The sequence below is a fragment of the Crocodylus porosus genome, unplaced genomic scaffold (assembly GCF_001723895.1).
Source record: "Crocodylus porosus isolate Cpor-Errol unplaced genomic scaffold, CroPor_comp1, whole genome shotgun sequence".
Classification (NCBI taxonomy): Eukaryota; Metazoa; Chordata; order Crocodylia; family Crocodylidae; genus Crocodylus; species Crocodylus porosus.
In genome coordinates this window covers 3978084-4001799 of record NW_017728910.1, presented here as the reverse complement: position 1 = coordinate 4001799, position 23716 = coordinate 3978084, and the positions used below count along the sequence as shown (strand labels likewise).

Sequence of the window (23716 nt, the reverse complement as noted above, 5' to 3'; positions counted from 1 at the left end):
CTGACTTCCTGCCCTTTGGGCAGGGGGCTGGACTCGATGATCTCCCGAGGTCCCTTCCAGCCCTAATGTCTATGAAATCTGTGAAATCTATTAGCACCCTGGGTAACCAATGTAAAGTAAAAAAATGTTTGCAGGGACTGATGGCTCTGGATATCTGCAAATATTTCTACTACTCCCACTAAGGCTCACCAGGATGTGCAGAATGTACAAATTACAGATTTGTACAGATTACACAATTAACTGACTGTTCTGTAGTTAGTAATCTTGCCTGCTACCTTTCCCACAAATGAATCTGAAAGCCCCAGAAAGACCATACAGATTTTAGGGGCTTTCCCCTGGGTGTAGATCTTTGCAAAGTCATAGAAAATGCTGTGTTCATCTCTGGACTACATATGCCTCTGATGTGAAAGGTGCCTGAGTCCAGCTTCATACACTGTCCTACTGAAAGTAGATGCAGGATTATAACTTCCTGAGTTAGAATGTGACCAGGAGACTGGAATGAGCGCTGCAGTTGATGAGAAAATGCCTTGGGGTCCCTAATGAAAACATGTCAGAACCTCAGATTTACATCTCACCCTGATTCTGCCCTGTTGGGATCAGCCATTCACAATTGGCCAACAATTGTACTCTAACTCATGATATAATGTGGCCAGAGCATAGCTCAGTGTAATGTAGCTGGGGAGACTATGTAATAGTATGCTATCTCAAATAATCAGCAGTAACTGAAGAACAGCACAGCTGATCTCATACCTCATGCAAAGGCTATTCAATTTTTGAGTGACTGGGGGCTGCAGCCTCTCTGGTCACATGTGGAGTGGGTCACAGGTGAGACTGCACAGGCATCTCCCCTCCCTGCTGCAGATACCCCCACCCCCACTGCACAATTCCAACATCCCCTCTACTGTGCCATGTAGTCCCCCTTTTACCATGTGGTGGGTGCTCCCCACCTGCACCATGCTGGTGCTTCCATACTGTTTGGGGTTCAGAAATCCACCCCTCCCCCAGGACTCCTGGCCCTGAGCTCCCTCTGCCCCATGGGCTGCATTGCATTGCCCCTAGATTTCAGTGTCCTTGTGGATTGGCTTTGGCCCAAGGGCTGGCAATTGAACATCTCTACCTCACACCTTGCCGTAATGTTTACCTCCTAATTATGCTCATGGTTGCTATCTTCATTTGTTTTTCAAACTTGCATTTTTCTGTTTTATAAAATATTTCTCCACCAAAATAAAATGGCTTATGCTACATTGAGTCATCTGAAATGTGCTACATTCACATTGGAAACTGACATAACATATATCTTGTTTTTCTGGAGAGCAAATAGCTGTGTAGTGCCTCATGCTAACACAGTCTAACAATTTTATTTTGAGTGTGTTGTTTAGATTTGCACCAAGATTTATGTACCAGCAGATACTGAAGATGCTGTACTCTCACATGTACTTGAGAGGTCCAGGTTCACAAAATGATAAATTTTAAGGCCCAAAAAGCATATGACTTCTGACTTCCTGAATAATACATAGAACTTTACCCACAATTCCAACATCAGAACCATAATGTCTGATAGAGCGCGAGCATATCTTTTTGAAGGATGTGCATTCTTGAGTTAAGAACTTTAAGTGATGGAAAATATGTTACATCCGTTGGAAAGTAATTACCTCCACAATTAAATATATACATCCTACTTTTAGTTTGAAATGGTCTAGATAGAACTTTTCAGCCATTGAATTATTTTGCCTTTGTTTTGTATGTTAAAGAAAGCTCTGCTACAGCTGCTGTCTCTAATCCTGGAAGTGTTACAGGTTATGATCAAACTACCCTTTAATCTTTTCTTTGTTAGGCTAAATAGATTGAGCTGCTTAAGCATTCAGCTATAAAGAAAGTGTGAGAGACCCTGAATCCTAGTAACTCAATATCATTTCTGATGGGTGGGTACCAGAACTGGGGACAATATTCCAGTAAATGTTCTGACTAATTTTGTTATCCTTACTTATATTCTTACTTATATTCCCCTGTTTAGATGTTTATTCAGACTGGCTGTTCTTAAAATGTCCTGTGAGCTTAGGGATCAGTCAGCCCAGTTCTCTTGATCAGACTGATAGTGTATTAATTTATGTTGTTCCACTTGATTCAGCATAATGCTGTGGAGGTCAAGCACTGAGCAATAAACCTAAGTAGAAGCACTCATTAATCACTTTGGTAATTCATTCCTAACAGTGCTTCAAGGGTCTGGTTCCATGATTACTCAGATTACTTTAGTGCATGATAGCTGATTGTTTTTTATTTTTTTGCTTTACTATGAGTAGCAAGATCAATAACTGATGAAAGATATTGAAAAACCTCAGGGCATTTGTAGTTTGGTTAATAACAGTTCTTGGAATGTGTACACTTGCCCTTTGCTCAAGTTGCTAAGACTGTTAGATATAGAAAAACAATACATGAATTGTATATTCAGGAAAGAGTTGATCAGGAAGAAACATTTAGTCCACCTAAGTCTTGTCCACACTAAGAAATGAACCCAGTTGGCAGGTTCTAATAGAAAGCTTTGGGATTGGAGCTTCTATAAAATTTACCATACTATGGTCTATAAATGTTAGGAGCCATAACAGTTGCCATCATTACCAAGCTAGTCAAACATCCAAGTATATGAGCTCTATAGGGACCCAGTCTAGATTATCTTTAAGGCTAAGTACAGACAGTCAAAAAGCCCAAGGCTGAATTGGTTCAGTCTTTGCAGGTTAGTCTAAGCTGCAGAGATTGAATCAATAAGCAAATAAACACATATTTCTTTTACTTTGGGAAATGTAGACACATGCCTGCAGTGGCTCAAGCCAGCAGCCGGGCAGGTGCTAGGGCATGCTTGCCAACCACTGCCAAATGGGAGGGAAGAGAGAAAGCCCTCCAAGACTTTTCCTCACTCCCTGCTGGAGCAGAGCAGGTATGGCCAGGCCTCAGCCCATGCTCTGCCTTGGGTAAGAGGGGTGGGGAGAGTATTGGCATTGAATTCATAAAAGTTTGAAGAAGAATAGCTCTTTCTCTGAAAAACTATGAAATGAAGAACTATAAATACAGCATGGGCTGTGTGTTTGATTACTCTTCCTGCTGCCCCTAAAGTCTCTGGGATTTGCAGTCCAGAATCTGAGCTGCAGAACTCTGCTATGTGTAAAGTTCGGCAGAGCAGGGTTGCTCATCACTTCCTTTTCCTGCTTCCAAGTGCCTCTGAGATTTATAGTCCACAGTCACAGCCAGCAGGGCAGGGCAGCTCTATACTCAGCGGAAGGTGAGTTTAACCCCCCGCCCCCGCCCCAGACCCCAGATGGGGTTTGCTTGGGGAGCAGGGGTGCAGTGAGCCAGCCCTCACTGCTCCAGCTAGGGAGCAGAGGAGTGCGGCCAGCCCTGCTCTCTGGTGCAGACAGCACAGCCCAGGGCTGAAAAGCATGCTGAGTGACTGATTTGACTTAAACTAGGAAGAGGTCTGGGACAGAAGTTTCATAAACTGGTTTGATGCACATGAGTTAAGTCTGATACTATATTCAACCAGGTTATCTTAAACCAGTTTTAGCCATTTTGAAACTGGTTTATGTGCACTGAAATTCTGTTCTGTTACATGTTTAAACCAGTTTCTGATGACTTAAAATGGTTTATGTGTAACTTCTGTCCCTAGCCTAAGTTAATATGAGTTAAAGGAGCCAGACCTTTGGTCCATATGAGTTCCAGTCTTGTTTCTGTTGAAATCAGTAAAAGTTTTGCTAGTTTGGAAGCAGGCTTAGATCTTAAGGTCTCTCAACAGCTGCAGAAAGGCCACTTGCCCATAAAATGAAACACATCCTGTTACGTATGTATGCTGCCATATGTTTAATACATATTTCATTTTAGTACCTTGCATGCAAACTAACTCTAGTATTTGTGTATATTTTATGGATCTCTTGGATATCTTAGCAGCTTATTGCTACAGAGGAAGGTCAGCCTTTAAAACAAAGACCTCAAGAAGCAATTTTATAAGCAATGGTAACAGGTGCTAACTCTCAACAGAGAATGCTAGGGTCAAAGTACTATATTTTTATGTTATTGCAAATTGATTGGCCTTTTAATTCCAGAGTGTAAAAATAGCAATACTATTTGGCAATTAGATTTTATTGTGTCTCTTATCTGATGCACTGTGCTCTTTATCTTCCTCCAGGTAGAAAAAAAATGCTTGAAGTTTTCCCTGACCTAATCTCTGACATACCTTTCTCCAGCCAGTGTCCATTTCAGCAGTTGTAGTGCCTGCTTTAATATCCTCAAATGAAAGACTAGATCCCTCTGTCATGATGGCCAAAGTGGTCCTTGAACGTAGCAAGAGTAACTTAGTAGCAAAATGCTACCACCTGTAACAGTCTTTACATTAGTATCATTTTCAAAATACCATAGCATTCTTCTGTGGTAAATGACTTGGAGTTAATGCTGTGAATATGACACGTAATTGTGTGTCACCCCACTCATTACAAAATAGCTCTTTTGTCTCTGTACAATTGCAGCAGCTTTTCTTCTGCTGGAGAGTGATGCTCATAAGGAGAAAGTCAAAACTAAAATCATTGTCCTAGATGCAGCAGCAATTTCCAGTCTTTGGAAGATGAACAACTTCATTCAGGTTTTTTATGTCAAAGGGCAGCAATATGTAGCCCAGCTACTGCTTCACCTGAATTCTTCTTTAAAGGGTGCTGCAAGATAAACAACACGCAAAGGGCTGTATTTCCCTCTGATTGTAGCCAGATGCATCTCAGTTGATTTCTAAATATTGTTTCTCATTTACCCGGCTGAAAATACAAAATGAAGTAGGCGCAAACCATTTGGAGCAGAAGTGCGAGAAACAATCCACTACTTTCACAAGCTGAGTATTCAGAGCCCACATCTGTTGTCTTTTCCCCCTGGCGTCTGCAAACTGCATGCAGGGTAAATTCTCTGTTTATGTCAATTAGCACAGTTTTTTGTGATGAAAATATCAAAATCTCAAGTCTGCTCCAGAGGAAAATTTGCCAGTTCAGAAAAGAAAGGTTTCTTTCTTTCCAGAAAAGAATGAAAAATGTCGCTCTGGCAAACTGAGAAAATCAAGGAGCCAAGCTGACAGTGACATAAATGAGGCTGTAAATTGCATGTTATTATGTTTCTGTAATTTACATGATAAGAACTGTAGGCTGTAGGAAGGGAGGCTTTGGGAGGAAAAATTCACTTTTCTGCAGCATGATTCTTTGCAGGAACAAAGGTATCTGGTACTGTCTTATTACATGCAGGTGCTTAACCCTTAGAGAGCTGAGCTTTCTTGCTTCAAAACAGTAGGGAAAAAAACCCTTATTGGGTCATGTAGTCTCTTTTTCTTCATCTGGGAATTGTTCCTGGTTTGGGGCTAGATTGTGACACAATTGCCTTCAGCTATCACATAATAAATCTGTTTTGTTAAAGTTAGTTCCAAAGAGCTGGAGCCTCAAAGTTCAAGCTGATCTCAAACTTCGGAGACTTAAAATTTTGTTTTAAGCCAACTTCTAGACGGTTGAAATGGGAATGGATATTAGGCCAATTAGTCCCTCTGCAGTGGATAGTATCAGTGAAAGCTGATATCTCAATAAACATGGGTTATCAGCTGGCAAAAATAAGGACTGCATTTTTATACCATATCCATCTGTGCATCTAGTATAAGATTCAGAGGAGCAAAGCCAGCTCCTCATTTTTGGAAATGAACAACAGCACCATTAACATGTCTTGTTCTAAAGGCAGACTGAGGCAGTGCCATCCTTTGATGGGACAAGACATTCAGTGATGACCTTTATTATTCCCACCCAATGTAGGTGGACAGGTCAGGTCTGAGTGACTGGCCAGAAAGTTCAGTGAAACCAGCTCAAACCCAGTGAAGTACTATTTCCTCTCAGTGAAGTGCCGGTTTGAGGGAAGCACATGCACAAATTCATGGAGAATGATTGAATAGCTGTTTCTACCTGTGACGTTGCAGCTTCATGCCTGAATAACCAAATTACCTTAGGTATAGAGGGTTCACGTAAGCTCAGTTTGAATTTTGTTTTAAAAACCGTTCACTTAACTAGGTATCCTGAAGCTACCTGCTGGAAATGTAGTCCACTCTCTATGGTGTCTGGGAATAATTCAAAAAAAAAAAGATTTGGTCCATTATTTTCTGAAAAGGCAATCTGTGGCAGCTCCCCACCACCGCTCCAGCTACTGGGGAAAAGAAGTGATAATTAAATACAATAAGAAAATGTTTGGAAGCATGAATGAAGCTATCAAATATTGCCTCCTATTCACTGCCCACCCCTAACATTGGGCTGCCAAAAGGTGACACAGCACTCCAAATCCACCTTTAGTCACATTGTGTTTGAACTGTTGTCACAATATCAAACTGCTAAAGCCTACTAATGTTGGGTCAACCAGACCTGTGACTATTTGTTGCTGTGTCTAGGGCTAGGTAGCCAGCATCACCTACATTTTCCCATCTGATTTTTATTCAGTATAACCAGTGCCAATAGCAATGGGAGTTTTCTTTGCTGCTGCAACTCTACTGGAAGGCACTATTTTTTACCCTCTTTTCCCTGCTTTGAACTTTTGTTTGGTGGGGGAGTGATAGAACTTATTTGTCAGGTCCTCCACCCCACTCAGAATAAACTGCTGTAGAAGGACAGACCGCTGGTTACTAGGGGTGTGCAAAATGGGCTGTATTCAATTTGGATTTGCTGTGAATTGGGGACAGTGATTTGATTCATTGATTCAGATCACTGCCCCTGATTTGATTTGGCCAAATCTGAATCTGAAGATCTGATGCTGATTCAGAGAATCAGTGATTCAGCCAGAGACACAACTTTAAATGTTTTTTCTACATACTTTGAGGTACCAGGTGTGGCTCGTGAACACTGCAATGATGGGATGGATGGAGCATCCCACAGGATCGTGGAGGGGGGCCTCCCGCATGCTCAGCGGTGAACCCGGAAGTAGATTGGAAGTACTTCTGGTCCACTTCTGGGTCTGCCAGGCACCACACTAGTTTATATATTGTATTATGTACTTTTTATGTACAGTTTTTAATGAAATTGACAGATATAACCACATGTTTTGATTGCACTAATTGCTTGCACAATACATGTTTGCAGTATGGTCAACTAGCTTTTAATTATAGATAGTTCTCAGTCAGATGCTTGTAGGTATGAGTTCAGGGACAGTCTGCAAGTAATGGACCAAATCGATGTGAACAGAAGTAAGCTAGTTCCAAAATGAGTTCAACTAATTTGATAACTCTTTATTGATAGCTTTGCTGAAAGCTTAAAGAGTTTATGTTTTCTGACTTGGACAGGGTTAGATCTCTAATGAAAGCTGTTGCCACTGACATGCTAAATGAATGAGTAACCTACAGACATGGGAAAATGAAGCCAACTTAATTGCACAAAACAATTCAGTGAACTAAACAAATCCTTAGCAAAACCACCGTTCTTAAATGTCAGTCCATTTGGGGGCATATATTCGGGATGTTCTTTTTTCCCTCCACATGAGCAGTATTTGAGTTACAAGCAGATAGTTGCTAGCAAGTAGCAGTACTTAAGGAGCTGTAAGAATCTCAATCCTCTCTCTGCTGTAGAAGTCATTTTTCAGAGAAGATTTACTGTGAATCTAAAAATTAGGGTGTTTTTGTATTGGAAGTCCTATTCTGTAGGACTTCTGTGGGGGACAGACTTGGACCTATAGTTCACCCTTTCTCTGGTACTAGTGGCCCAGCCATAATTTATTCTTCCTTTTTTAAAATAAAATGCAACTTGAAAGCTGAGGCAGCCTCTCCTGCTGGAATCTTCCCACTTCGTGGCTTTTGTTTGTGCTGCTTACCTCAAACTAAAGCATTTCAAGCTGAACTCTCTTCCCTGCAGGTGGTTGCTGATTTACATACCTCAGTGTATCATCTCTGTGAAGAAGCTCACTGGTGGATAAAATGAAGATGAGAAAAATGTGCAGCTACTGCTTCATTTGGATTAGGGAACAACGGGTATACCTCTGGCATTTGAGATTTTGGGAGGTGTTGGTACTGGCAAAGAGTATCTGCATGTGTTTCTGTCTAGCCAGCATCAGTAGTCTGTAGTCAGAGTTAGTTCGGAATCTGTGTTAAACAAGACAAGATAATAGGAGCTTGGGTCATCTGTACCTTGAGACCGCTTCTTCTTTTCAGCTGGGCTGTGATAATCTAACTCCTTTAACACCTCCATTGAGTCCAGTGCTGTAAGGTGCCATTAACTGTTGACAAGCGCACCATCGTCCTGCTCTTTGTAATTTTTACAAACCTTCAAGGTTGCAGTCCTAAGATTCGGGGTGTTCTAAGGAAAGGGACTTTTGGCGCAGAGCTAGTTTGGGTGACATTTAAAACAGTTGGAGATTCCTACTTAGATTTTTTCTGATGGGGGAATTGTTGAGGAGCCAGGCTGAGTTTAGTTTTTAGTCTTGATGATCCTGGAAATGCTTTACTAGCTGAGAATGGCTCACACTGATTTTATCACTGTCTCTATTTAAGGCTAAATACAGACAGTTAAAAAGCCCAAGGCTGAATTGATTCAGCCTTTGCAGGCTAGTCTGAACTACAGAGATTAAACTGAAAAACAACTGGACAGATGTTCACTTTTGATTCAGGCAATTCAGCCATGTTCCTGCAGTCTGGCCAGAAGCCCCTGGCCAGAAGCCGAGGGGCACTAGAGCATGGCTCTCTGGCACAGCCAGCATGGGCTGTGTGTTCATTTCCTCTTCCTGCTGCTCCCAAGGTCTCTGGGCTTTGCAGAGATACAAAATACTTGTACAAAAAATAGTGTAAAATTTACCTTGGATTTCTGGGCAGTGCTCCAGTATCTCCCCGATTGGCCTTGGCTTATTTAAAGCATTATGCCTGGAAATACTTTTGACTATACATTTAAGATTTAGGAAGTGATATGTAATGAAACCAGATTTCTCAGGCAACAGAAAGTGGTTAAGTTGTACAGTGAATGAGGCCAGAATATGCAACAGGTCGATGCTGCTTTTTTTATACCAAGGTGTCAAATACTGGATAAATTCATTGGAAAGAAATTTTCAGATATCCAGAAGCTGAAGTAGATGGCAAATGAAGCAGAGGTGTGAAGAACAGAAATACATTTTGGGTGGCTGTTTGCAGAGAGGTGATATAACTGTAATTGAATTCGGAAAAGAGGTGACCAAAGTAAATGAATGCACGTATAAACGATAAGCCAAGGATGAAACCTTTAAGGGAAAGAAATGTGAAGAGCTCCTGTGAGAGTGGAATATTTCACTGCCATTCACAAATCAGAAGCTGTTCCAAAAGGGCTCTGAGGTGAGGAGATTTCGCTTTGCTTGTGTGAAATAGCTCTGGTATTATCAATCTGAGTTTCTCTTTTTCACTGTAAGTATCAAGGGACAGAAATGCACATTATGGGATATTAGTTTGTTGTCTCTTGGGTATTATTACCAATATCTGCTAATTTTATCCCATATCTGCTAATTTGATTCTAATTGTCATCAGGGAAAAAAAAATCTTTGGCAGCATTAGGAAATGAGCATATAAAATACATGGAAAAACAGACTCTTAGCAGCACATTGTTTCCATTATTAGAGCCCTGTTTATTCACCATGGTTGTAACTTCAGGCAGTAAATCTGGCAGTTTTCTGTACAGTTAGGTGCTGCATGCTGAGTTCATGGAAATGCTGAAGAGAATCAACATATTTATACATGCCTTGAACTGCTGTGAAACCTTTCAGAGCATTTAAATGTATGACAAAATAAAATATATACATGTTGCAGTAAGAGTGACATCTCCACAGACCCTTATTGTTATTTTAAGGCCTTTGGTACAAACATTTTATTTGATATGTTTTACAGGGCATATCTATAAATGTTTCTCTGACAGTAATGTTCAGAGAAGGAAAGATTTCAGCGTGGTTAATTAGTTTGCAAGCTGTGATGAAAGATGTGTTCTGATTGTCAGTGCTTGTTAAATGTCAAGTATCTCACCTTGGAATGATAAGTGTTATGTTTCTTTTATAAAGGCCAAGATTTTGCCTTTGCTTGTGTGAGATAATCGTAGCCACTCATGGCTGAGATGTGGGCCTGGAGCTGAGGCAACATATTTATTCTTCAGTTTATTGTCTTGTCTTATACCTGCCAATAAAAATGTGTGAGCATGAAGATAGTATGCCCATTAGCACTAGGTCTGCTCTAAAACATAAGGCCAGAATTTTCAAGCACCTTCGGCTCCCAGAATTACCCCTTTGGTACCCAACTGTGCATTCAGGTGGAAGGTGTGTCTATCTGAGATGCGTGACAGGCTTCTCTTATATGGCCTGTAACTGATTTGGGCACCCAAGACAGGTTATCTTTTTGGACTTCTTCTCCCAGTTAAAATCATATGGAGTCACTTCCATCCCATTGGTGAGTCCTAATATATCTGTGGTGACTCCTGAAATTACCTAGCAGGAGATGTATTCAGGAGGTGATTTATAACTTTCTCTACTCTTGCTTTGAATCCTTTTCCTTTCATTTGGTCCTTGCTCTCCCTGCCTCCCTCACATGAATTTCTGGTTCTTGGCCCTGTGAATGGTTCCTTGCTACCTGATTCTTTTCTCCCTTTGCACTTGCTTTCCGTTCCCATAGTCATGATGCCCGGCATCTCCCTGTCTCCTATCTCTGTGGCCATACTCCCTGGTTGCCTGATCATGTTGTGGCTCTTCTGTTTTGGGTGGAGCATGCTGATTCAGCAGTGCTCTACATCCTGATTGCATAAGTATAAATGATAAGGCAATCTGCAAGATGAAAAATAGACCCTTACCCTCAGAGTCTCAGCTTCCTTATCTGTTAAACAGGGTGTGTCTGCACAAGAAGCTTAATGCACAGACTAACGCTACCGTGTATTAGCACATCACAGGGTAAGTGTGTTAATTTACTGAGCATTAGCATTAAAAGGCATGTGCTGGTTCTACTGCACAGTAGTGCCAGTTACTGCCCGTTGATTTAGTACCTGGTAATGCAGGTACTAAACTTGATGTGCAGTAATTATGGCACATTAATGGATGTGTAGAAGCACCCACTGAGTTGTAAATCCAGGTGAGTCATGAAGATTAATACTTACTGCTGTAAATGAAATGTGTCATATGTCATATAAGCGCTCAGTAGCATTGTTTTGGGGGTGAGATTGGCCTTAGAGTTTACCAACTCCCGCTGGAGCTCAGGCAGCAACTAGCACAGGGCAGTGGCTTGGAACCTTCTTTAGGCTGTGCAGCAGAATGGGGGCAGGTACTAGGACCTAGCCATTGCCTCCACTTTTCCTCCATAATGGCAAGGGGAGAGCTTCCACAGCGGGTGCTTGTCCCTCCAGCAGGTCCAGGAAAATGACTGCAGCTGAAGCTCCTTGTCACTGAATGCCATCAAAGCCCCATGTTGCAGCTGAATCCAATGGCTTTGTGAGCTGGATTTGGCCCATGGGTGGTATGTTGGTTGGTTGCTGACCCCTGAGATAACAGATTGATACAGTGGGCAGAAGAGGCACTGAAGGGAGGCTGCACAACAACAAGAGGCAGATAGTTTGCTGGAAATTTCACATTTTCTTCAGGTTAATACAATGGGCCCAATCCAATTCTATCCCTGAAGCTGCCACTGAAGTCAACTGAATTGTCTGCATGTACTTGAAAGCAGGATAGACCCCCAGCCTAAATCACATAAGTAAACCACAAAAGAGTGAGGCAGAAGTTTCAAAGCATTTAGTGTAATGCTGCCCAGTCCCATTTTGCTGCATTTAGTGGATATGGCAAAGTGACTTAACTCTTAGGTAATAGCATTGGATTAGATTGTGCTTTTTGGCACAACCCTGAACAAAAAAATGGTACATAATGTGCATCACCCCAGGAATAGCTCACTAAGACTTGAATACACCCCTCTGAGTCACAAATCTTTCTAGGTCTTAGGGTGTAGTAATTTCTTGCTGCACTTATTTCAGCATTTGTAATGACCCACACTGTGCTGCTTCAGCAGCTGTAGCCAGGCAGAAAGCAAAGCCAAGGCTCCAACCATTCCCTCACCTGCTCCTAGAAGGCAGCAAAAAATGTATAGCTTTGCTTGCTCCCATGTGTTTGGATCTGCTATTTCAGCAGCCCATGACCAATGGTAGTGCTGGGGGACACTTTTGGGGGCAGTATTTTTAAAAAGTTAGAAGCCTAACACATTCGCAAGTGAGTTAGAAGCCTAAACCTGATGCCAAATGTTTAATTGGACTTCAGTGATACTCCTAGATTTGCTTACTTCTAAGGCTCCGCTTACTTTGGAACTTAGGAAAATGTTGCCCTTTTGCCGGATGCAGGGATTTCCTCCGTGTCACAGTTCAGCTCTAAATACATGGTTGTTTCCTGTAAGCTTTGGTGTAAGTCAGTAGTTCTCAACATTTTTAGACTCGGGGTACCATCTGGAAAATTCCAGCTCCTCGTTTTCATTCACTTTCTGACCATGGGAAAATAATACAGCAGTTCTTCTGTTGCAAAGAATTCAGAAAAACACGATGGGTCAGAATTTTTTTAACTATGGGTTTCCATTTGAAATCTCTTGGTTTATCTTCTGAATCATGTGTACATATTTGCATGCCTAACAGTGCTACTGTTGTGTAGCACCCCACAGTACCCTTACAAGGATATCATGGTACTCCCTGGTCCCATGGTTCAGAATCAGACATCTAAGTGCACAGTCCTGTTTTTATTTGACCAAGCCAGAACAACCTGCTACCTCTTGCTTACAACATAACCAACGCTAGGCTAGTGAAACTTCAGTCATTTCATATTTTCTTGTTTATGTTTTGTATCTCATTGGCATTTTATGCAACTCCTTCCCCCCTCTACTCCTACTCCATTGTTTTAGATGAATGGGCTGTAATAAAGCTAGCTAAGATAATAAAAAAAGACCATGGCACATGGAGGGGAATCACAAAGAGAACACTGGCCTCAGCAACTTGTCTGGATACAGCTGTCATAGGTATAGAGGTTCTGCCTCATCAAACAGATCCTGCTGCTGCTACTGCTGGCCAGCATTTTGTTGGGCACTTTACATAAGAATAGTTTGCTTTCTTACTGCCAACATGAAAGAAATAACCTAACCACACTGAGCTCCACTGAGTGAGCTAAGACTGGGAAGTGTACAGCTAAGGGCCACTTTTCACAGACTGGTGGAGTGGAGGGTAGAGAATCGGGGATGTGCACTGAATCTACTGTGGAGAAAAAAAAAGGGAAGTTTTCTCCAGTAACTATATATGTCCCATTCAGACTGGCCTGTTGGCTAGCAAACGCATGCAATCAATCACCTGTTTTCAGGTGGCCTAGCTGCAGCTGTGCCACTGCCAATCCATCTTCAAAACAACCTTATGACAATTGCTTAACTGTAGGGATTACGTCTACTCTGGGGTACTTGGGTTCAGTTCCCTGAATCCATCACAAATGTCCTTTGTGACTCAGTCAAGTTACTTATCTGTTTGCCTCAGTTTCCCAGCTGTAAAATGGGGATAATAGCACATCCCTATCTCACAGCAGTATTGGGAGGATTAAGGATTGTGAGCCACTCAGGTACTGTGGTGATGGGGGCCATATCAGTACTCAAGATAAATGTATGGAGGGGAGTGAGAGGAATCCAATAGAGAGAGATACCTAAAATGCACTTACAGCTTATTTTCTCCTACTGTAATCACCTCTCTTTCAGGGTATTACTGGTCCCTTTCTGTAACCACAGAAGGACTTGGGTGGAGTGGCACTGGGGTAAAAATTCTGTGGTTCAAAGACTGATTAGGGAACACTGAGTTTGCAAGTCCAGCTCAGGGTTGTATTCTCTGTGTGCACTGCAGAAACAAGCTTCATGAAGTCTCTGTGTCCTTGGTCTGGTGATTCAGAGTTGGCAGTGGGCCCAACACAATGCAGGGACGTTGCTGCTGCTGCTTGGAAAGAGAAACACAGCAGTTGCCTCCACAGTGGCTTTGCTGCTGTTCCAGCATCAAGCCTGACTAACTGGCTGGGTACAGCAGAGGAGAATTTGGAAACTTGACCTTCAGCATCTTTTCTTTGCTATGCTGTACTGACACACGCTGACAAATGCAGTCAATTTTGTGGTAATTTCCTCAGGTGCCAAATAATCCATTTGCATTTATTTTTAAACTAGGACTAAACCATTTGAGTTTTCCTTTTGTTGGTTGTTCCAGACACTTTGGGGTTTTGGACTTTCTATACGTATGCTGTGCAGACAACACATTTTTATTCACTGCACATGCCTTACAATAAACACAAACACCACAGTACTCTTAGACAATATTGAGCACTAGGCTCATACTTTCAATTTATTATCAAAATGTTTTTATCAGATGACAAAATCAAAAAGCTAAAATTAACAGGTTTTTAAATATACCCATTACAGTCATCTGAGGTATCCAGTATATATATATATATATTGAAATCTCATTTTGCTTCTATATAAGAAGCAATAAGTTCCTTGGCAACCTGCAGAAGGGCATTTCCTATATTTTATAGAAGATTTAAAGCCTTTTGCTTATCCTGAGGATAGATCCAGTCTTGCCAGTGCTTGGATATCTCTATTTATGGGAGCAGTCCCATTAACTTCAAGGGGACTAGTTGATAAATTCCTGTAACAAAGCATTTTCAGGATCAGGCCCAAAAAATAGATCTCAAAAGTCACTGTTCTGTGTATCCCTTTTGAGATCTTTGGACTTCATCCTATAGTATCATACCAGGTTTAACTAAAATTTTCCATTTATGAAATCACTGATAAAATATATAACAGTTACTTCAAGTCATAAGTGTAGCTCAGAATTAAATATAAAACTATGTTTTATACATTACTACAAATCTTTAAAAAGACCAAGTTTGGAGAAACAAGAAAATGCTTAGAAAACTGTGATCACAACATTACTGATTATATGCTCAAAAATGAATAAATTATCTACATTTCTTAATTTGGCTGCAAAGCAATATTTACTAAAAGAAAATAGTGAATTAAACACTGGAATAATTACTAAGAAATGACATCAGTGTATTCTACCAGGTCTTTGGACTTTTGTTATAGAAATGGTCTCAAGTAAAATGAGAGCAAATATTTGGTAGAGCAGTTATCATGAGAGAAAAAAGTACAAAGTTTGATACATTTGATGTAAACTGTTGTCTCATTGTCACGTTTTGGTGTCCAAAATATTGTATTACTTAATATTTCTTTCTTCCATCTGATCAGCCATATACATTCGCAGAGAAGTAGGTGATTAAGTGTTCCCTTCTGAGAATAAAAAAATCTGTAGAGCAAATGGGAAATGGGAATAAACTAAGAGTGAAGCACTACATATGCAGGTAAGTGATTTACATTTTGCAAGGTTCAGTCAAAAGAAAAGCAGCTAATATACATTATATTTGCTGCCTTGGAGATAGTCTGTAAGTTGAAAAATCGACTATTTTGAAGTATCAGTTTAGCAGATGTGCATTCTTGATTTCTAACAATTACACTGACTTTTGCAGAACATTTATTCCTTAATTAATTCCCAATTTCTTTGTATCTGAGAAGCTCCTTTTTGGGATACATAGTTCTATCACCAAACCCGGCACTTTTTTACAGGATCCATGAAGTTTGTCTTGCTGCATGAAAAGGCCTCAGAAAACTCTAGGGAGTTCTGCAACGATCCTATTACCCTTTAAAACAAAACAAATACATGTTAGCATAATTAATTCCCTCTAACAACCAACTTACCACCCCCCCAAGGTATAGCACTTCTTGCACCTGAAAATATTGGGAAAACATCTATATTCTCAAGCTCTCTCAGGTTATTCCCTCATCTCTAAAATGGTCTCTACAGTTTTATTTTTGCAGTTTGCACATTTCCTATTGCAAGCCTACAAAAGCCTATACTCTATCATACTTCCACTGTTAACTGTGACAAAGCAACCCACCATTCACTTCATTAGAAACAGGATTATGACCTTGTATTAGTTTTAACTGAGAATTTTTTCACAGCTCCACTTCTTTAACAAGCCCTACGGAAAAGATTGATATGACCTATAAATAATGAAATACTGTAAAACTTTTCAAATTTATTTAAATTGTCAAACAAATTCAGTTTGACAATCATCATGAACTTTTTTTGTCATTTTTCACAGATTAGAACATTAACAGTAATGGTCACATAAACAGCAGATTTTAAAGTGAATTTTGGAAATTTTGGAATTGCAGCCAAAAGCAATTTTCAGATTTGTAATGGTGAGCATATTCCCCCATAACATCTTGTAAGAATTATACTTCTGTTATCAAGGAACAGGAGTATATCATGGGACTTTTACATTGAAAGAACCTCATCAAACACCAGCACCAAACTGATCATAAATCAAGAATTATCAGCAGCAATGATTCTTTAATTAATGATTACATTTAACAGAATCAAACTTTCCATGAAACTTTGGAGCTGAAAAAGAGCTGATGTGTTGTTCATTGATTTACATTTGTAACAAATGACTTGACCAGGCCTCTAATCAAAAGAGAGATCACTTGGCAAGTTTTCACAGGCAGTCAGAACATCATAAAAAGAAATAAAAAAGGCTTCTATTATATAATCCAACAAAGCTTCAATACTTTCAGAGCTGCAATGGATTTTGAAATCAGATTTTGCCAAAAACAAAGATAAAAATATTTGGGGCATAACATAAACCTGCTTCATCTGTTGGGTTTTGGAGTTAGTGGCAATGTAAGGCAAATCCTGGTTCCTTTACTCATGTCTCTAGTACAGGCGAGGTGAGTTCCATGAACAGGGCTTGGTTTTTATCCACTGTTATATTTTTACATATTAGTGGACTATTAATAGTCAACTGCAAGTTATCTGAAAAATTACTTGTTTTTTCCTCCTCCAAATCCGTGGCTTAAGTTTGTTTATGGTTGTCTATCTAGTATTCAGAGCACCAGTTCCATAATCTAAAACCATGTACTGTAAGCAAGAATACAAATAAATAATATGCCTACCCAGCATGGACAGAGAAGTAAATATTTTCCAGTAGATATAAATAAAATAAAATAAACCTAAACATTTGAGGCCATACAGTGTTTTGATACTGGATCATCAGTCTACCTGTAGTTTTATACATTGATTATAATACATGCAAAGGTGCTTTTTATTTTGCAGGTCTATTCTGTGCAAATTGTTACTCTCAGTGAAATCAGTAAGTTTTCCTATGTAAGCCTGTGTAAGTTGGGAAAAGTGCAGGACTACTTCACATGTTTGCAGCCATCTCCATAAGAATATAAAAACAGCAGTGATAGCTAATTAAACACAAGTGTATGCAAATATAAATGCACATAGATATTGAGCTAGTTTTATGTTCCAGGAGCTAATGAATCACACAAATTAAAACAAAAAGATGAAGCAAAGTTCTGAAGTACTGTGGCGGAAACATTCTGTCTGAATTCAGTTGATTGAAAGATTTTTAAATATAATTGTCTTGGGAAGAGATACATAGATGACAAAGAAAACCACTCACACCAAAAATGCCTATTTAATAGCAACCATAGGAACAGCCACTGCTTTTATGAAATAGTTGAATATGTGGGATAAGCAATAATTCTCTAGTAAAGAGAAAGGTTGGGAAAGAAAGCCCTTTGGAAATGATGAAGTGTTGAATGACATTAGGAGATAATTTGATCAGTGAACATATAAGCGCTACAGGAAAAAACAACATTTTGTGGCTCTCAGACAGGTATGGTAATATCATCTGCAATGCTCTGTGCTGTTCTGGGACTTAACCAAGTGCATTTATTAGATCAAACACATTGCTTTTATACTACTCATAAGCACTGTGGTAGTGGCATAAGTTAACATTTAAGGACTCTAATTAGCCCACAAAATTTTCAGCTTCTGGATACACAAACCTCAAAGGTATATGCCTTTACTGGCACCAAATCAATTTGTTCCTGGGTAAGCTGACCTATACTAGGTTGAAAAACAAGCAAATCCCACAGTAATTTGAGATACAAAAATGTGTAGGACTGTCACTAGCTGAAGGAATCTCATTGTTCCTCTCTTTCTTCACTCTTGGAGGGACCAGGATAGCATTAGAGCAGTATAAACTGTGCAACTGCATAGAGCTCCCAAGGTGGTCATCATGAGCCCCCATGCATTGTGGTTAGGTTCTAGTGTGGATGTGCAAGGAAGAGTACGAGATGGAAACTGAGCCTTTTTAGAGCTGTGAGACTTCATAGGGAGCAAACAGTGTCAGAATTACTCCAATTTTACTTGCCATGTACAGTGTCAGGTACAATGTAGCCCCAGACTTGCCACAGTACAATATGTATAGTCCTAAGGCTAATGTCAGTGAAGGGAGATAGCCAGACTCAATCCAGTCTGATGTGAGGATGTTCTTAAGTTCTGCCTGGAGCTGCCCGCTTCCACTTGGGTGCAATTCCCTCATATCCTTAGGCAAAGAGTCTCAAAATAGAGAGAGGCCTATCATCCTCCTGTCCCATGCTCTCCGTTGGTGAGGAGATCATTTATTTTCTTCATCTCTACCAGGCAGAGCTTTCTCCTTTCTGCTGCTTTTGGGTAGGGCATGGTGAGTGAAATTCTGGCTGAGAGGCAGTTCATATGGATTTTGCCTCTGACTTCAAGGAAGTCGGGATTTTACCCATGGCATTTGGGTCACACCGCCTGTTTGTCATTTCTCTCTCTCTATTGTAATCTATTTGGAAATAACCTTAGGCAAGCTAGCTCTTGCTAACAGGTAAATGTTATCATGTGAGGCGAGGTAGCCTTGATGAAAGACCTCTGTACTAGAAACATGCAGCTGGGGCTTTAAATTCTACATTACTGATGGCTGAAGAGTCCTATCATATCTCTGGACCTATTTTTCCACACCCATTAAAGATAGATAACACGTACCTTCTTGACAAGAGTTCTTTGAGAGTTACAGTGAAGCTTATTACAGCTAAGAATTACGTTGACTGTTTTCATAAGTACTGACCTGAATTTGCCTGGGCTATGTACATCAGTTTTAATGGAGTTAACAGCATATTCTGGCCTGTATGTTCCACACCAGACCTAGAAACATAAGAAAAAGAAAACAATGTTTTTGTGAACAAGTTTTTTGCAGGAGTAGTGCTACTTTAGGTAAGCTATGAAACATTTAATGCTATGGGAATAAACTTCAGATTGGGTTGGAACGCAATAATGTGAATTCTATTAAGAAAAGTATACTGTAGTGCACTTTCAAAGGCACTTGGGCACAGGAAATTGTGCCTACTAGACTTATTCCTAGCTAAATTCATAAATTTAGCTAGGATTAATGTTATCTGGCAGGATACTCCCTTTTCTACTCTGCCATGAATACTGTTCAGCTAAAGCAATTCTGTTAGCTCTGATTAAAATGAGAAAAGTCTGCCTACTGTTTCCAACTTACTGTAAAAATGATTTTCATAACCTTCAATCAAGAAGTGTAAAATACCTGTGCAAAGTTCAGGAAGAACAACTGCTTATGGTTCATGTCAAGCCCAGGAAGCAGTTTTTCATTTCCATTCTTTTTAACATAGTTTTCGTAAGCCTGCAAAATTAATAGAACAGAAATGTGAATTCCATTTTGATAAAATGTGGAAAACTAAGACAAGAAACAACATGGGCTACTTCACATTTTCAGGTGGGAGTGCCTTAGGCACCCTGTCAAACTGCAGACCACAGGGGCAGAGAAAAGAGCAAAGGAAAAAGATCAACAATGGTCTGAGTGACACCATTTAGTTCTCCTCTCAGATCAGATTTACACTGGTGCAGCTCCACTGAGTCCAGCAAAGCTACTCTTTGTTTATCTGGAGATCAGTAAGAGGAGAAACAGGCCCAAAGACTTCAATTTTCCAAATGGAAGACAGGGATAAGACAGTCGTTATCTTAGTAAGAAAGGTGTCCTTGCCAGCCAGCTCAGAAAGTTGTGTGGTATGTATCTTTTTAAAGGAATGATAAGGAACATATAGGTGAATGACTGGTGCTTTGTATAAGTAAAACTGTAGAGCTGCTGCCATGCCACTCAGCTTTACAAATCCCATTTTGTTGCTACATCCTATCTCTGCAGTTCCTTTCCCAACACAACTGATTACTTAGAGCGGTGCCTTTATAGATTTGGGGCACAAGCTCCATAACTATTTTTCAATTTGGCAGAACCCCAGTTAAGAACCACAGTTGTGCTGCATCAGCTTACCTCTGTGGCTCTCAACCAGGGTGCTGCCACCACAGGTGGAACTGCCCTATATACCTTGTACACAGTCAGATCAGCCTACTGTAGGCAGGAGCACATGCTCTTGCTGCAGCAATTCCTGGTCCTGCTGCAACAGAGGCACATGGGACTGTTCCAGCTATCATATCTGCCTTTGTTTCTGGGAGGACCATGGAGGGTTGAAACTGCGAAGGGCTGCAGCAGGACTGCGCACTGCAGGCTGCTCTACGTTTACAAGATTACCTTAATGAAGGCAGGAGTGTGCACTACTACTGCAGCCCTACTGAGTCAGGCTGTGCTCTAGGTGCACAGGGCAGTTCCACCTGCCCATGCCCATGTTGCAGAACCCTGGTTGAGAACCATAGAGCCATGCTCAAAACTATGGGAGGGTCTTTTTGGGGTGGATATGCCTAAGAGTTTCCCTCCTATCATGGGGTGAGGTTGTTGGGGACAGTGTCAAGGATTACTATTTTATGGTTGGTGGTAGACCATCTCCCCTTACACAGGGGATCTGTCTCTCAGGCTCTATCAGGGCCACAGTGATAGGATCTGACATACCAGAGCCATTCTAGATACTACATGAAGAAGTTAATGGTTATACACTAAGAACCTTGTCTTGTCTTCTGTAAGTACAGCCCACAAGATGATACTATAAGGATAATGTTTATTTTTTCCACTTATTCTTTCTCTTGGACAATCCTGTCTGTCTTGCCTGTTTCCATAATGGACTCCAATATGATAGTGACGGCTTTGTCAGATGGATGTGTGAGCCGGGGCCCCTGAATATGTTCCATGTCTCAGCTCAAGAGATCACAAATTATCCAAGACCATTAGTGTAAGAACAAAGGATTTAGTTTCCTGTTTACTTGGCTTCTCCTACCTTGATTCTTTCCATGCTATTACATTTAAACATGTAGGACAACATAGTTCAGTGACAGTGAAAATGATCATCTATGGTTTTTACAAAAGCTGACAAATATGCTGTTCTGTTCCCAGATTGTTTTCTCCATGAATGTTAGATATTTAAATTTATTTACTTTGTTTTTTTATCTGTTATTGCCACAGAAATTGTGGTGGGTGTTTTAGTTACAAAATCTCTCAGGTCAGAATCTGGTCTGACATACATGGCATTAATGTAGGCTTATTCCACAGTCATATGGTAGGGGAGCAGAATACAAGTGTTCATACAATTTGCTAATCTAAAGATGATTTTGCAGTAAAAACGGTAAGATTTCTGTCTAAAAAAAGGAAAACTCCCTTAGGATTGTTTTTGTGAAAAATATGTTGTCTCTTCTTCCCACTTCCCCTCCCCTGGTGGCCATTAAGCTTATTTGTTTATTGGCATGACTGGCTAGCTCTTGCCCTGACTGACTTGTATTGGGTAGGATTTTTTTTTTGTATATTTATGCTGCCATGGTTATACACTAAGAACCTAGAAGCTGGGACTTGGAGTGATGCAGTGCAGCATAAGCACCTCTTTCAGGCTCCCACCTTGTTATTCAGAATTTAAGTTTTCAGTTATTAAAAAAAAGAAGAAAACTTTGGAGTGATATGTGTGTGTGCAGACCTTGAAGCAGTAACTTTGAAAGGTATGATTTGGCCCAGTGGGTACTCAGATGCAGAATGTTAATATTTTACATGTCTACATTGTTAAATATTTCAATACAGCTCAAAACAAATGGAAATGAGAAGGGAAATCACACTGGAAAATCCATAACTTCACATGAAGTTTCTACCTTCTTTTGGCACTATCAGTGACTGATAACAGAGACCAAACAACAACTACGCACTAGAATGAATGCACACCGGAAATCTGTCAAAGACAGGAATACCCAGTTACTGATGGGGGCACATATCTCACAAGAAAACCACTCTCTCTCCTATCTCTCAGTCCTGATCCTAAAAGGGAACTTACAAAGCACTTCTCAGAGACAAGCCTATGAACTTCACTTCACCACCCTACTGGATACAAAAAATCATGGACTAAATACAGACATTGGCTTTATGACACATTATAACCTGCCTGACTCCCCGGGTACCTCTCTACTATTTACCTGCTACATTCATTCCCCTCCTCCTCCCACCCCAGCCTGTCTCACACCTACTGACTCCTCAGTTTACATCTTCACTGACTGCCTATCTTGCATGTAGACAGACCAGCCTCTGGCTTCTTTACTATTCATTCCGTCTGGGGAGAGCACACACCGACTGCAGAAACTGCTTCAGCCTGATGAAGGTTTTTAAATCTGAAAGCTGGTTAGAGTTTTTTTCCCCCAACTATTTAGTTGGTATAATAAAAGATATCAGATTTACCCAAAGAGCCTTGTCTGTTCTGTAAACTGTGGTTCTTACCTGCTTTTTGTTCCCCCTCAAAAGCTGAAAATGAATCTTTTTTAACTGTAACAATCTCAACTGAGAAGACTAAGAGAAAATGGCTGTTTCTCACCTTATATGCTTGTCTAACACCACCATTATCAGCAATATTTTCTCCCAGAGTATTGATTCCACTCAGCTACAAAAAAAAAAAACAAATGCAAAAGTTATGGTTTTCTCGCACAAAGTATTTCTTCCTCAGATTCACAATATTAGCTTTTTCTCAATTTTTCCTGATTATTCAGTCACTGGAGTCTGGAGGTCACACATCCCTAAGTAGTGATAAGTCACTGGCAAAAGCCCCCTGAACTTGAATGTTTAATAAAAGATTGTGTAACCTTACCTAAATTTTCTCTGCCTCCCTTATTTCAGAACCCAAACAAATCCTCCTCCATCCCTAACCGCCCCTCTCCATGCTTCTGGCTTTTCTCTTTCTTCCTATTCTTCTTCTTTGTGTTTGTGGCTCCCAGATTCTTATGAGTCTCTAACCAATCCCCGTACTTCTATCACAACGCCAGTTGCAGGTCTGCCAGTTGTAACCATGGATAAAGCACTTCGGTTTCTGTAGCCAATGGCACTCAAAGGAATTATATTATAGGCATCGTATTCAGCTGTCTTGACTCTCCAGCCCCAATAAGCTGGTATACATTTACAACCAGGTTAGAGGTGGCCTTTGGTGTGAGTCTGGACTGAGGCTCACATTCACAACTTTGGAGACCTCAAATGTCCTAAGCACTGTACCCCACCTATGTTAATAAATAATGCTCAAATCCAATTTTGAGGCCACATACTCAGATGGTGTAAATTAGCGTAGTAAGAGAGAAAACAATAGAGCTATGCCAATGAAGACTGTATCTTTTTATTTTTACTGAATAGTTTCTGTCAGTCCTCATCCCAAGAACGCACATCATCTGAAGCTGTAGATTCAGTTCCTTTGGTAGATAAATATCACAAGAGTAACAACTATTTTGCAATACAATTTCCCAAATTGATTTTAAACGCATTTTGGTGCCCTTGTCAGGGACTTTGTCCCTTCTGTATTCTGTGTGGCAACAAACACATTGTCAGTTTTCAACAGACCATAACAGCC

General features: G+C 40.4%; 1 protein-coding gene across 2 annotated transcripts in view; it reads right to left on the bottom strand.

Annotated features, from left to right (window-relative positions):
• Positions 1 to 14313: 14313 nt before the first annotated feature.
• MME (membrane metalloendopeptidase) overlaps positions 14314 to 23716 on the bottom strand; it is a 74344-nt gene continuing 64941 nt past the window's right edge. For both annotated transcript variants that reach the window (XM_019532622.1, XM_019532621.1), the window contains exons 20-23: positions 22700 to 22765; positions 19498 to 19593; positions 19018 to 19094; positions 14314 to 15708 (exon numbers count right to left, since the gene is read on the bottom strand). In XM_019532622.1, coding sequence (XP_019388167.1) covers positions 15609 to 15708; positions 19018 to 19094; positions 19498 to 19593; positions 22700 to 22765 — 339 coding nt within the window. In that variant the 3' untranslated portion in view covers positions 14314 to 15608. The remainder of the gene's footprint in view (positions 15709 to 19017; positions 19095 to 19497; positions 19594 to 22699; positions 22766 to 23716) is intronic.